Genomic DNA, 15,264 nt, shown 5'->3' with positions numbered 1-15,264 from the left:
TGTCCTTAATGAGCTCATGTGAGAATAACTTGATCATTTTGGCGCATGATGTTCTAATAAGCAGATGCTAGGTCACCGGAAAACCATCTGAATACCAAGTTGGAAACGGTTTGGTGGCGTGTCTCGGAAAGCAACTAGTTGGTTTGCATTCTAGCCTCCCTGAGTCTTTCCATTCTGAGCTCATGAATGGTTCGCGAGCGGTGAATTCTTCTGTGGGAATGAGTCACCCAGAAAAAGTACTCAAGTGCTTTTTGACGTCTCGCCTGGGTTCCACTCTTTGTCTAAGGCGCACACACATATCGTTGCTGTCTTCCTTTTTAAATACCTTGGGGTCTTTGACATTCTGGCCTCTTTCCTGTCTGCAGCGATAGTCGTAGTCTTCTCACTTTCATCCTCTCTTCATGCATCTATTCCCTTTTCTCTGGACTATTCTTTCATGCCTGCCTCTAGGTCTCCCTCCCTGTGTTCCCACTCTATTTCCTTTCAATGAATATTAACACATCTTTTGACTGTCAGCACCTACCCTTTCAGATTCAATTGCTTGCTTCGACTCAAGGGGCATTGCTAAATGCTTTGGTGGTGTTTTGCTGTGACATGTTTTCTGAGTATAAGTCTAAATCTGCCTTGCATGCAATACTGTTTGGCACCTAATATTTGCCCTGAAAAATATTTTATTTGGTCTACAGAATCATGCAGCAAATGTGAAAACTGTTTTCCTAAAGGATGAATCTCAGTTAATATAGTTTCTGACAGGGAATCAAGCTTCTTTTCAAATAATGGTGCTGTGCACTGATACATTAAATTGGCTAAAACAACTTACTAATTGTCCATTTGATTACTCAACAGTCCAAACTAAAATTGCTCAAGCATCTCATCTCAACTGTACCCAATGGATGGCTTTTATTTTTGGCCAGAACATCAAATTAGTGTTGATGTTGAGGAACTGCGCTATAGATATGGATAGAAATACCCTTTTCAAAACGCTTTTTAAGTGACGAAAATAGATCTGTGACTATGCTAATTGCCAATCTAGTTTTTGGAGGAAAATAAATCTGTTATGGCGTGCAAATAAATGCACCTTCGAATTCTGCAGAAGAATCGAGCTAATTATTAGTTCAAATAATTGCAATGCTTGTGTTTTGGCAGCATAAACCATATCTCCAACAAGCTAACCATTGATTTGTCTGGGCAAAATTTGCTCAGGGCCTGTTGGGCACCTAATCTTTGCCCTCGGTAATGGATGTCTTTGATTTGGTCTACAGAACCATGGCAGCAAATGTGAAAACTGTTTCCCCAAAGAACGACTCTAATATAGTTTCTGATCAAGAAATAAAGCTTCTCTGCAAATAACTGCAGTACCTCAGTAAATGCAGTGCTGTGCACTGATACTTTTAAAGTTGACCCAAGCAACATGCTAATTGTCTATTTGACCCCACAGTTAGTCTGAACAAAAATCTGAACTGTAACCAAAAGACCTCTCTAATCTTGGGCAACAGTTTCACATTGGTGTTGATTACATCTGATGAGGAATTGTGCTATATGTATATATATATTGATAGAAATAACTCCTGCTCAAGACAATACCATGCTCTTTTTAAAGTGACAAATAGATTTGTAATATGCAACTTGGCAATTAGATGTCCAAACAGTTCTTGTAGAAAAGATTTGTTATGATATGTAAGGTTAACTGAACCTTTGATTTCTGCAGAAGAATCAAGCTAATTTTTGGTTTGAATAATTGTAATGCTGTGTTTCGACAGTTTAAACCATAACTCCAACAAGATAACCATTGATTTTGACTGGAAAAAAATTAATCCGGGCAAGTCTGGCAGCTCATTTTTGCCCTGGGTAATGGATGTCTTTATTTGGTATAAAGAATCATGGCAGCAAATGTGAAAACTGTTTTCCCTAGGGATGAATCCCAAAGCATTAAATTAGCATTGACTAAACCAACATGCTAATTTTCTATTTGACCACCAAACAGTCTAAACACATCGCATCTGAACTATAACCAGAAGATCTCTTTTACTTTGGGCCACAGAATCATGTTAGTATAAATGACATCAGGTGAGGAATTGCACTATATTTGGATTGAAATTATTCCACAATACATCAGACAATGCCATGCTGTGCATTGGCACTTTTAAAATTGTTGAAGCCAGTTATGTGACATGAAAACTGCCAATTTGATGGCTAAAAAGTTTTGTGACGTGAAAATTCATATCTGCCAAAGAGGAGTTGTTGTTGTTTTTTTGGTACAGAAAGTTGGACTGTAGACTTGAACATGCAGTGCTGTGTTTCGCCAGCCTAAAATGTATCTCCAACATGCTAATTATTGATTTGACTGGGAAAAACTTGCTCAAGGATTGTTTGGCATCTTATCATTGCTCCAACTAACTTTCTTTCAACCACAGCAACTCTATCACACACCACTAATGCCATGTCAGAAAAACCTTAACTACAAATATCTTTACAGTATGTTAGAAAATACCATGCTTTGTTTAGGTACATTTTAAGCAGCCTAAGCCAGATCTCCAACATGCTAATCAGTCATTTGGTGCATTGTGAGAATAAATGCAATATTGAACTTCACAACTCGACTTGACCAGATAATATCCCTCCAAACATAGACACCAAGAGAGAACCATTAGCATTGCATGAAAGTGTCTAATTTGCATGGTGGATAAGAAACACTTCCCTCTTGTAACCTGGCTGACAACAGTATCAATGAATAATATTAATCGTGGGAGAAATCAAATCAGCACATTAGCTGTCCTCCGTTGAGGCCTTGGGAAGCAAGAAGACCAGAGCAGAATGATAATTCATGTTGTTTTATCGTCTCAAGTGGCATTGGGAGATGGCCGTTGTTGTTTGTTTTAAAAAGGGGTCAGGCCTCTTCATCTCTGGAGATCAAACATCAGAAGGGAGCAGACAAAAGCTTATTTCATAAGAGTCTCTGCTACTTCTTTAGAAGGTGATGGAGCAGATCCCAGTTGAAACGAGTTGTAGCTCTCGCTCCGGGCTCTGGGAATACACGGAATTCTGCTTCCTCTGCAAGAATAATACAACAAAGAACTTGATTGCACTTAGCCTCTTTCCATGTTATCTTCTTCTGGCACCTGCCTGAATGTTTTTAGTCCAAACGCTTTAATGTTTGAAATCCCTGCTCATTAGCAACATGAAATGTTGCAAACTGAAACAAGACTAAGGAGGCTTTAACCCTTACAACAACACAACTCGCTAAAAAATGGTGAAATGAAAGCTTTTCTTCTTTAGAATAAAATGCATCAATCCAATAGCATCCGTTTTGATCTCATGCTGATTTTTTAGGCTTTAAACTAGTTGGGCACTTGAGTCAGATTTGGCATTGAGATCTTCCAGGAATTAGATGTTTTACTGTGCTTTTATAGCATTTGTTCCACGTTTTAACAACACACTTAAGCTAATCGAATCACTCCCCAGCCTCTCAAGTGACCCTCTTTGGAAGTGATTGGTATCACTGTGGGGCCTAGATAAGAATCCCTAGTTTAAGAGCCCAGGGCTTAATTAGCCCATCGTAATTAAAGTAGAATGACACATTTAAAAGGGTTTTAGATAGAATTTAACTGCACAACTGCTGGACTAATGGAAGTTAAAGGAGCTGCACCATGCAATGCCACTAAATTGGATTTCACAGATGCACCATTATTTCAGTATCAATGTCACGCATGTGTGTGTGAAATGCAGGGGCAAAGTGTCTCCTACCGTCTTGCTCTGGTGCACAGCTGAGGAAGAGCACACAGGGCTAAAGTCGGTCTTTTGTGTCAGTAGGGAAATGACTCACGCAGGAAAAGAAAACCACATCTCTGACAGCGAGAGTAATTAAGATTTTTTTATACCTAGAACACAGACTTTAGGAAGAGGAGGCGTACTGTACATGGTGTGCAATTTAAAACTTAAAAGTGCAATTAGGATGTTTATTTGTCATGCCTTTAACGCCATGTACTCTGATTGAGGCATTAACCTTTTTTTCTCTCTTAAATGCTTGAATTTACAGTCTGTTTTTCCATCATGCCTTATAAAAGGCGACATAGTATATAATGTAGTTGAGGCACAGCCACTGGGTATGGAAGGAATGCTTTGAAGAAAATAACCTGCCTGAGCTTCGCCTTGAGTGGATGGCAATAGCTGCTGTCCATGGTTCTGAAACCACTGAACAGTACAAGAGCACTAATACACTAGTCAAAAAAGGTGGACAGGATTCATGTTGGAATTTCTTTCATCATTCAAAGCCAGTCCTAAAGAGTGGGAAGGGGAATTGGTTCAGAGGTTTTTAAATAGATTTTGAATGACATGCGTACATGATTTGAATTTTGGGTTAACTTGAAAAATACTAAATTATTGCCATTGTAAACAAATTCATGAGTATCGTTGTTATTTTCTCTTAAAATGTCTAAACATTCATAAAACGCAATAAAATACTAATTTATTCCGTTTTCAGGTGATGTATTTCAAAAACATTGTGCCTTATTACTGGTTCGTTGTCCAGGGTCACAATTGTATTCAAGATAGAATATCTGAAAAAAACTTATACTGTCTTTGCTTTGTGTTGATTCTCAATGCATGTGTCATTCAAGTGTGTATAACAACTATTTAAGCAGAGCTATACAAATAATCACTGTGTGTTTGAATAAAAATAATATTCTCTGTACTTGGACAAATGGAGGGAGGAAAATGTTGTGTATGCAATTCTGGATATCATTCTGCAACCAGATCCTCACAAAGGTAAGCTGCAAAGTGGACCGCGTTCATCTCGTGTCTGTCTGAGGACAGCGCGCAACCCAACGGAAGGCGCGAGAGCGCAACAGTTGATGTGCGCGCATGACGGGAACGCGCTATTCTGTTGGAAAATCGTAGAGCACAAACTTTGCGCTCAGTCTCAGTGCACGGGCTTGGAGTTCCCCTCAGGAAGGAGTCATTTCACCTCATGTGTTTCTGGTATTGCACTGGACGCTTCAAAGATGCGCGCACTCCTCAGGCGTTTGGAGACTCCAACTGGATGATGATTCCGCCGCGCGCTGAAGTTAATGCAGCCCTAAAGGGATGAAAACTCTGCTGTCATCATCGTCAGCGGGAATAGGTTCACATGATGACTTCAGACCTGTTGCTGGTTCTCCAGAAGTCCTCGATCTGACAATGGTTAACTGCTTCAATTCCTCTAGCTCCAACAGCACGACCGTCAGCTCGGATGGGGCTCCGTTCCCAGGGTACACGATGGTCATTCTGGCGATCCTCATGATAACTCTGGTGGTCGTGGTGGTGGTCGGGAACGCGTTGGTAATTCTCGCGTTCGTCGTGGACAAGAGCCTCAGAAATCAGTGCAATTACTTCTTCCTTAATTTGGCTATATCAGACTTCCTTGTTGGTATGTACAAACGTGCATTTGAATTAACTTCAACTCAAAATGCTTCATAAGCGCTTGATTTGGCATTGTATTTGTGCATGTGAATATAAGATATTATATCTCTTTAAAAAATGATCAATGTGTCATCGAGCAATGGGAAGCCCTTTGTTCTACAGGATCAAAGCGTTCTGGAAATCCTATATACTGTACATCTGATGAGATCTGTGGGAATATTGGCTTTGATAGACACCCAAATGAGAGGGCAAAGAAAAGTTACATGTATTAGGCTTCACCTTACTTGAGAAAACACGCAGGTGTAGCTGATGAGCAATGCCGGATCGATCAAACACATGTAGTGGATATGCAACAGAGAGATCGATGCCAGACTAGACAGACACATTTTATCCGTCCAAGACAGACTTTTTCGAGTTCTGTTTTGCACAATAAGTACCCGAAATGTACAAAAAGAACATATATAACTATTATCATTCAGTGTTGATAATCTCTAAATGGTCAACAATGACCAACATATTGGGGTCTAGGTATTGTGTAATGCTTTCTCGCTCAGTTTTACAAGTCAGTACTCATCAGAATGACCTGTCTCCACATGATAAATGTCAATTATTATAGCTGTGCTCACTTTTAGAGAGTATGTCTGTATGTTCATAATCCTGATTATACATGGTCTGCAGTCCATACCACATCACTACTTCGCAGGAAATGGATTCTGAGTGAATTATTACATAAACCACATTTCTCCGGTTTTGTCTGCTCTGACCTCATCTTGGAAACCAGGAGAGTGATTAGACCACTCCCAACAGCAACCTCAACAAAAGTTCATTTTCTCAAAACCTCTCAAAACCACAGAAATGGTCCTGCATCCTTATTTTCCAATTCTGACTTTATTTGCATTGGTTTAATTTTTTATATTATTTTTGCTTGTGAATTGTGAGTAGTTATATAGGGTGAAATAAGTGTTTGTCTTATTTGCTGTCATTCAATTATATTTTGTGTATTATATCACCATTATATTTGGCAATGAAAACCCCACAATGGTTGTCCTAAAGTGAATCAGTTCCAAATCTCCCATTACGCCATCCATTTTTATCCTTTCCAGTAACTGAAAGAGTGAATGGGCATCCAGGTTGTCAAGCTCCAAGCGTAACTATTATTATCAGTAATTTTCAGTATTGCATATACATGCATTAACAGGTGATGTTTTCTTGCTTCATCCGCTATATGGACGAAGACTCAAATTTCCCAATGAGCCATATATTTCGTCTTTTATTTCTAGACCATATTCCTGTCATGCTTTCTTAGCAAAGCCGGTTCTGAGGTGGAAAAAGCAATGATTACACCCATCCATCTGCAGCACCAAGACAGAGACCTATAGTTCTCTGCTGCTCTGTGGTGCGCTGGCACCATCAATTATTGGCTTGGATTAAGAGTGCATTAAGAAACGAGAGCCACAGCCTTGTGGTCTGTTCACCAAACCCTCTCTGCCTGCTTGAGTGTTTATTTGCGGCTCACAGGCATTAGTGCTCAGCCGATGTATTGCTCAGTGGAAGTCCTTTGAAAAATAAATAATAAAACAACTTGGTTTGAGAGATAAGAGGTGCCGCTCTACCTGAAAACATGCCCACGTAGTTTAGATAAACAAAGTGCAACAAAGCACTGCTTTTTCTCTTTGTGGATACCAACCAGCTCAAAGGCTCTAAATAACAGAGCCATGGCTGTGTCTTTGACAGTATGATAGACGTGAAATCTCAGCGTCCTTCAAGGACTAGACAGTGATGAGATTGCGGTTTTGTATGGCTTTGTGAAAAAGCTTTCTCTTGATGCTTCTAGGTGCGGAGAAGCAAGAGAAAGAGCTAGAGAGCTCAGAAAGCAGCCACCGTTCCCTTTGCAGCTCGATGGCTTTTTGATAATGGCTCAGGTTTATTGGTCACGTTGTGAAGCGACTCCTTCGTGACATGATCCATTGATTTTGTGCTCTGAAGGACCTATTATATCCTGACCAGGAGAAGCAGCCGAGGACTGTATATAATAAAGTAAAATGTGATGTGTCTCTCTCTTTCCAGGGGCTTTTTGCATCCCCGTCTACATGCCCTATATCTTGACGGGCAGGTGGATGCTGGGACGTGGACTGTGTAAGCTGTGGCTTGTGATGGACTACTTGTTGTGTACGGCTTCCGTCTTCAATATCGTCTTAATCAGCTATGATCGCTTCTTGTCCGTTACCCGAGCTGTAAGTATCAACATCCAATTAGTCTACTTAAAGTCATAGTCAGTAAATGCCAGTCCAAACCTGCATGTCACGTTTTCAGTGGAGCACAAAATGAAAAATGGTATTGTACTGGCCACTGCTTTTCTAGAATTTGAAAGTGCAGCGTTGTCAAGCTCCAGACGTTAAATAAGATATCATTATTTTTTATCAGGACTCTTCAGTATTGCATTAAATATATTAAAGGTTGACATTTTTCTTGCCTCGTCCACCATACTGGGTTTATGTTGTCTCAACACAATGCATTCTGGCAAATCTGTTCTTCCAAAGACAATATCGTAGTAGTTTTTCATCAAAATAGACCAAAAATAAGCCAACCTCTGCTCTTCGACTACCTGCCTCAAACAAACCAGGGATTCTCAATCACAATCAATTCCTAAAAGACAAAATTAAGTCTTGCCCCTTTTTTCTTGTACAAATTCAGTTTTTTGTTTAAAAGATAAATTTGCAGTACACATCTCAAAGCAACACAAAGCAAAACTTGTGAGCAATTACAATATTCAGTGTTTGCAACCCATTCTTTTGTCCATAATGTCAGAAACATTTGATGTTTTTCAAATATTCCAATTGTCTCCCACAAATGCATAAAAACCAAGTTTTCGCTTGGTGCCTCGGATGAGGCACTGCAAATTTCCCTTTTGTCTGAAACAAATGAGTTGTTCACAAAACCCACAAGACACCGAAGACGGTGTTTTTGCAATCAGATGAATAATAAGCAAATGACTTGCTGCCCCGGCGACAGATCTTAGATAAGAGCAGCCCACCCAACGGATGAAGCTCGCATCCTCTGCGGATCCAGCCTTCAACTGCTCTATGCTCATGAATTTTTCAGTGCAATTTACTGCAAATATCTGATTTGTTAGTCATGGACGACATCATCAATTTATATTCATACTTCATAGTGAGTCAACCTTAAGACCAGTGGGTTTATTAAAAATCCAAACTTTGAGCTGCTTAGGTTAGAAAGGACGGTTTTCACAGCATTCGCAGATCCAGTTTTGGTGGTTTTTAAAAGAGCAATTATTTCTTAGACTGAGTAAAGAACATTTGAGTTATCTAAAGAAGCTTTTGTGGAATGGCATGTTTCCTTTGATGTTAAAGCGATAGTTCACCCAAAAACAATGGTCTTATTGGTTTGGAACAACATGAGGAAAACTTTCATTTTTGGGTGAACTAAGCCTTCGATCATTCCCACTGATGCCAATAAAGAGTCATGAGGATGAGTAATTAATGACAGAACTTTCTTTTTTGGCTGAACTAAGCATTTAAAGATTCTTCATGGAACCACTGACGCCAATAAAGAATCTTTATTTTATAGAGTTTATGAAAGACTGCCATAGAATTTCATTGCTTTAGAATTATGCTTCCTATCTTTTAGAACAGCTTCTGTGTCGGAAAGTGCATAGACAATGCCTTAAACTGCTTCCTACATGGGTAGCTCACTAGAAGATGGGCTTGTTTCGTAACGAATGTAAAAAGTACAGGAAGTACTCTTTGGTCTTGTATTGCAATGCACTGCTGTTTTGTTCCATAAGTGTTTTTTGAGTGTCCCTCTCAATCTTTCTATTGGCTTGACTGAATTCTGGTTTATGACTGGCGTGCTACAGACAGCTATTTTGGACATGCAGGCAGCTGCCAGTGATTCTGTGGGGCTGTATTAACTCACGCGGAGCGACTATAACAAGGCTGCCCCCTCTCCTGACCTTTACATACTGAGAGAGGCCTCTGATGAAAACCACACGGCTAAAAATCATGTCTAAAACAGGCACCTACCCACCAAAATGGCTACTGTAAAGGAAACCACATGTGTGTCTGTGTTACAGTTTAGTTGGTGATCTAAAGAGGGTTACTCTTAAAGTAAAAATAAAGTATACCTCAATGCACTAAACAATACTTAAGTACAAGCAAGTACATTTGTGCTAAATAAAATTGTGAAAGTTAGACACAACAGTACTTCAGTGCACTTGAAAAAGTATATTAAATACCACTGATATAGATTTTTGTGCATTAAAAAAATCTACAGAGGAGTTTTATTAGAGTATTTCTGAAGTGCGCTCTGAATGCTTTAATAAATTATACATTTAATAAAATCAATTTAATTGTTAGTGCAAATTAGTGCATTTATATTAAGTGCACTTAAGTACCACAGTTAACTTATGACTAGTAAATTTTCCCAACTGTGGTACTTAAGTACACTTAATATAATATAACACTTGAATTGACTTTATGTGTAGTAAGATACTGTACACTAAATATATAGAAGTGTTGGTGATGAGTATATTCAAAAGATGTGTTAATGTGTACACTAAATTCATTTTTAATACAAAGATAGTATGATAAAAGCGCATTTTAGTTCATACACATGGTGTCTCAAAATAGCCCAGTTGAGTACACTTTAAGATTAGCTTAAGTGTATTTTAGTGCACTTTTTTTCACCTGGGTTGAAGAGTAAAACCATCTATCTCTTTCAGTACCAACTTTATCCAAAGTCACTATTTTATGCATGTAATATGAGGAAGATGCACTTTTACCTCTCTTAAATATAACACTGGCACGACTTTATATACTGAATTGGTTAATTTGGATGTTAAAGTGTAAATTTTATCCGTCCAAGTTTAATGCTGTCACTTTAATCAAGATTCATTCATTCAAATCCATCGTTTCTGAGCGAGCTAAATACTTCTCTGATTAAATTATTAATTATATAGTCTGAAAGTTATATGTTTAAAAAATATCACCCGTTTTTAATTGCTTTAATGTACTTTTCTGCTTTTTGTTGGTAGCTTGTTGTGTATCTAACTGGTTTTTAATGAGTAGCTGCCCATCGATTAACTACTTTAAATCATGTGTTGCTTGTACAGTTTTAAAGTAGCTGGATCTGAAGTAGCTTTGAAAACCACGTTGCTGCACACCAGCTCTTTTGGTGAAATCATAAAAGGAAGGAAGGGGAAGGAAGTTCAATATTTCTTTCCATTCAGTGTGTGCATTTATCTCCATTGCAAACAGCAAAATGATGTTGAATTTGGGTTCTTGAGGTCCTTAAATAACCTCTCTTCACATTCAACGAAACTGTTGAGTAAAATAAGCTCAGAAAACATGGGATTGATGCGCTACTGTGAAAGACGAATGCGCTGAGCGAAAATGGCGTTAAAGCCCATTTCCCAGTCCTTTAACAGCTTTTGACGTTCCAGAGCAGGGTTTGGGCGAATTATGAAACGCAAATATTGATTTCCTGTGGAAAATATAGTATCAAGATTGTTAAGAAACATTAAGGCATAGATATGCCCTACAATAACAAATTTACGAGATCTTGCAGATGTGTTGAAAGGTAATTTAACTGCTTGTGACTGAATATCTGGAGCATAACTTTTAATAGATTATGCAATGACATCTCAGTAGTTTATTCCACTGCGGCTTCATGCATAATGTATTGAAATTTGCATATTTAGCAAAATACATTTCTTATCCAGCTCTTCTGAAGTACTCATTGTTTAATGCCGTTACTTCCTGTTGACAACATGTCAATGGGCTTTATCTGAGATTGCTTTTGAAAGAGTAACGATCTGTCATCCGTCATGAATGACAAAGTTAAATGCTTTTCAAACCTCAAATGTCATTTCAGAAAGACTTGTCAGTAATCGAAAGTAGTGGTTTATGTGATAGTATCAGTGGCATTTGACAAGCATGTCTGGCTTTAATTATTCTCCTTGGTGGTGAATTATTAAAGACAGAGATGCTTCTTTCCTTAGGTATGTTTTGAACAGAATAAGGTTTAGGAAAGGTAGTGTGTTTTTCCAAAGGGTGTGTGTATGGGGATTAACATACCAGCAATCCCCAACCTTTGAGGTCAACATGACGTGTTTTCTCATAAGTACGATTAAATATTATTATTATTTTGCAAATTGTTTTGGCCAAGCTGTCGTATGTCATTGCAAAGTAATTAATAATTGAATGTTTACGTGTACAAGGAAATAAAACCAATTTTTCGTGGACATTTTCATGGAATTGAACATCTATTATAAGGAAAAATGTAGTAGTGGCCGGCACATCAAAACTGAAATGGGCATTGTGTCAACAAAACTGCATCTCCAGCGTCCCAGAATTCAGTTCAAGGGCTATAGAAGGTGTGAAATACCTTGATGTTTGTCTGAGGTAGTTACAAATATATTCCCCACTCCCTAAAGACTATTATTTGCTGTAATTTCAGGGCTGAAATGGTATTAGTTCATAACAAGAAAACACCCTTGAGGGCTCCTGTCTTTTTCGAATAGATGATTCCTTTCTCTGGTTGTCATCTTTCCAATTGTCATTTTTAAATTACTGAAATGAAAAGTGTTTCGGGCCGGTCTCTAGAGAGTGAGGTGCTATGGCGAAGACAGCCTTATTGTCACAGTGTCCATCAGCGGAGACGATTACTCCTGTCAATTATTCATTGCTATATTTCAGAAGATTTAAAGTTAATTTCAAAAGCTTCTGAATTATTTACATGATCAAAACTTTGAAAAACATGATTGATAGTTGACTTTTTTTTATCCAGTAAAAGCTCTTTTAGTGTAATTGTTCAAATGTCCACGCCTATATCGCTTATATTTAACTATATGAGCCATGAATGCCTGATGGATCAAATATGATACTCAACAAAAACATATATAAAATATTTTTGATATATTTCGGCCTATAATTTCATATAGGCTTTACAGGGTAATAAATCTGAAACTACTTGTGTAAATCCTCCTATTTTTCTCCTAAGGCAGTAGAAAGAAAGGCAGCTTGCTAGGTTTTGAAACAGAGAAACCAGAACTTGTTTATAAAAAAAAGGGTATTCATGTTGTAAAGTGATTTAGTCACATGTCTTGATCTTTTATTAAATGTAAATTGTATTGTCATGTCATCAGATTAATCAGACACGCTGATTAACTTTTAAAAGCCACATTAGTCGAACTGGTCCAAATCATTAGCTCACAGTATAACCGATCAGTTCTGCAGAACTAAAATTGGTTCTTTTCCTCGCAGTGCTCTGAATCCTAGGTTGTGAATTGAATAAATCATGAAAAAGAAGAAGCAGTCACACTGAGTGTGCATAGACTTTATTGAGTGCGATAGCTGGCAGGGATCCCTCCCAAACCAATTTATGACTCTGAACTATGGCTATTTTATGTGTCTCTCTCGTTTGACTTTAATCTTTCGTCTTATTCCATAGGTGAGGTACCGGGCCCAGCAGGGCGTCACTCGTCTGGCAGTGGTCAAGATGTTGGCGGTGTGGGTTTTGGCATTCCTCCTCTACGGACCAGCCATCATCTTCTGGGAACTAATGGTTGGAGAAAGCATCGTTCCGGAGGACGAATGTTTCGCCGAGTTCTACTGCACCTGGTACTTTCTGCTCTCCGCGTCTACCTTCGAGTTCTTCTCTCCGTTCATCTCCGTGGCCTTCTTCAACTTCAGCATCTATCTCAACATCCAGCGGCGGAACCGGAGTCGCATGGCGCATGTGGAGGCCGAGAAGGAGGACGGCTGGAGGGTCATCGACGGACAGGCATCGTCCGTTTTCTTCGTCAAAACACGCAAGGTGTCTTCTAGCGAGCCAGCGACCGTTTCGGCCGTGATCAAAGATGAGAATGAGGTTTCGCCGTCCTCCAGCGGTGATCCCAGCAGCACCCACTCTGTGTCTTTGACAATGGAGACAACCATTAAGAAGCGAGGGTTGCTGAGCAGATGGTTAAGGACGCGAATAATACGAGCGCAGGAGGCATCAAATCCGTGCGCACCATGCAGAAGTGGAGGACAAGCGCGTCTCTTGAGAGATAAGAAGATTGCCAAGTCCTTGGCAGTCATAGTGTGCGTTTTTGGGGTGTGTTGGGCACCGTACACCCTCCTTATGATCATACGGGCGGCCTGCAGCGGTAGCTGTGTGGAACATCATTGGTACGAAGTCACTTTTTGGCTCCTTTGGCTCAACTCAGCCATCAACCCTTTCCTCTACCCTCTTTGCCACAGCAGCTTTCGCCGGGCCTTCGCCAAGATTTTGTGCCCCAAGCGGCAGTCTGTTCGGCCACACGAGGAAAGCCCTTCCTGCCAGTGACAATATGACAACAGCTAAAGGGATTTTATTCTTTCACACTGAATATTGAAGGATGAAATAAAAGCACCAAGGCAAGAAAGCGAAACATTTCCACACAAGCGAAATCTGTAATGGAAATCCATGTCATTACTTGATGCATGTTTTATTCTTCTTTGATGAAATTCCCAAAATAAGATTCTTTATGAAGATTTGACCTTTTATCGATGGATATAAACAGTGCAACTAACATTGCTGTTGTTATTTGTCTATCTTTTGTCTTGCAGTAACATAGGAATGGAGTTGTTTCACTCTTGTTAGCTAATATAAGTTGCATGTTCTTGGACATCTGTGGTGAAAAAGTAATGCAGCTTGTGTTCACATCACTCATATCAACATTATTGATTGACTGGACATTCTTCTCCATGGACACAGTTCAGTGATGAAGAGGTGATCTGTGAGACGGCATTACAACTCAAATGAGAAAGGAAAAATATTAAGTGTTTTCTACCATTAAAATCATGAGCTTCACAGTGACTCTGTTCAGAGTTCAGACTCTGAAATCAATATCACCTGCTATGAACAAGATTGAAACTAATAATGTTGTTGAATGGATGTTTTGTGAAATGTGAATTAAGTTCTCATCATTTTTATAAGCTGATAATCTTGAAAATGTCAATCAATTCTTATATGAAAGAATTGGAATGTAGCAACTGTGTCATGTGGACAATTTATATGGTGCTTTTTTGTTTTTGTTGGTCATCAGCACTGATCCCGTTCTTTCAAGTGCTCTTTGGATTTCAACGTCTTTCTTTTTGTGTTTCACATAGGAAATTGAGTCATACAGCTTTGGAAAGACAAACAGTTTTACATTTGGGGCATATCTCTTTAAGAAGGTAATTAGTTTCTTCTTGACTAGATTCATGGTTACAGAGTCATTGTCGTCAACACTGAAATCTTTAAAATGGCTTTATGAGTATAACTGTATAACTTATAATGTTTTAAAACTTGTTTACAAAAATGTTTTTTTGTTGTTTTTTGGGGGGAGGGCTTATAAAATCAATGCACAAATATTTTGTGGTTTTGTACATGCCAAGTTTTGGAGCAGTCAGACTGTGCATTCAATTCAAACCTCGTCAAGAGACTTTCTAAATTATGCTTTTTATGGATTTAAACAAGTTATCCAACTGAGGCCAATTTCATATTTGTAGTTATGATTCAGTGCCTCCCAAGATCTTTGAGATTAATTTGACTGAGTTTGTTCATATCACATGGATAATCTCCCAAAAGCTCTAGACAATGTTTAACAAGATCCAAATGCACGGTTTTTGTTTCCCCCCAGAACAGGTAACAGAATGATCTTTTATTTGATATTCAAACCATATTGGTCAATGATTATAGTCTGAATTAAAAAGGCCCAAAACACCTAGCAATCACAATAGTATTTTGCATACACCTCTAAAAACTCAGGTCTTATCTCTGGAGCAGTCGCCACACTTCTGCGGCTCTGATCTGCTTTTTGCTTCAGTGAATTAGTAATTT

The 15,264-nt window shown here is 38.8% G+C and overlaps 1 protein-coding gene across 1 annotated transcript; it reads left to right on the top strand.

Annotated features, from left to right (window-relative positions):
• Nucleotides 1–5,016: 5,016 nt before the first annotated feature.
• Nucleotides 5,017–13,746, top strand: LOC113075423 (histamine H3 receptor-like). The gene is made up of 3 exons (XM_026248140.1): nt 5,017–5,404; nt 7,465–7,631; nt 12,868–13,746. The coding sequence occupies exons 1-3, from the start codon at nt 5,083–5,085 to the stop codon at nt 13,744–13,746; spliced, it is 1,368 nt and encodes a 455-aa protein (XP_026103925.1). The 5' UTR covers nt 5,017–5,082.
• Nucleotides 13,747–15,264: the final 1,518 nt, after the last annotated feature.

Source organism: Carassius auratus, unplaced genomic scaffold (genome assembly GCF_003368295.1).
Source record: "Carassius auratus strain Wakin unplaced genomic scaffold, ASM336829v1 scaf_tig00017056, whole genome shotgun sequence".
Classification (NCBI taxonomy): Eukaryota; Metazoa; Chordata; class Actinopteri; order Cypriniformes; family Cyprinidae; genus Carassius; species Carassius auratus.
This window is presented reverse-complemented; position numbering and strand designations above follow the sequence as displayed.

Bases quoted from the DNA above. Each gene is read 5' to 3' on its own strand.
- LOC113075423 (XM_026248140.1), top strand. From the start codon at position 5,083: ATGAAAACTCTGCTGTCATCATCGTCAGCGGGAATAGGTTCACATGAT. The intron at 5,405-7,464 runs GTATGTACAAAC...CTCTCTTTCCAG, and splicing joins TATATCAGACTTCCTTGTTG to GGGCTTTTTGCATCCCCGTC. The intron at 7,632-12,867 runs GTAAGTATCAAC...CTTATTCCATAG, and splicing joins TCTTGTCCGTTACCCGAGCT to GTGAGGTACCGGGCCCAGCA.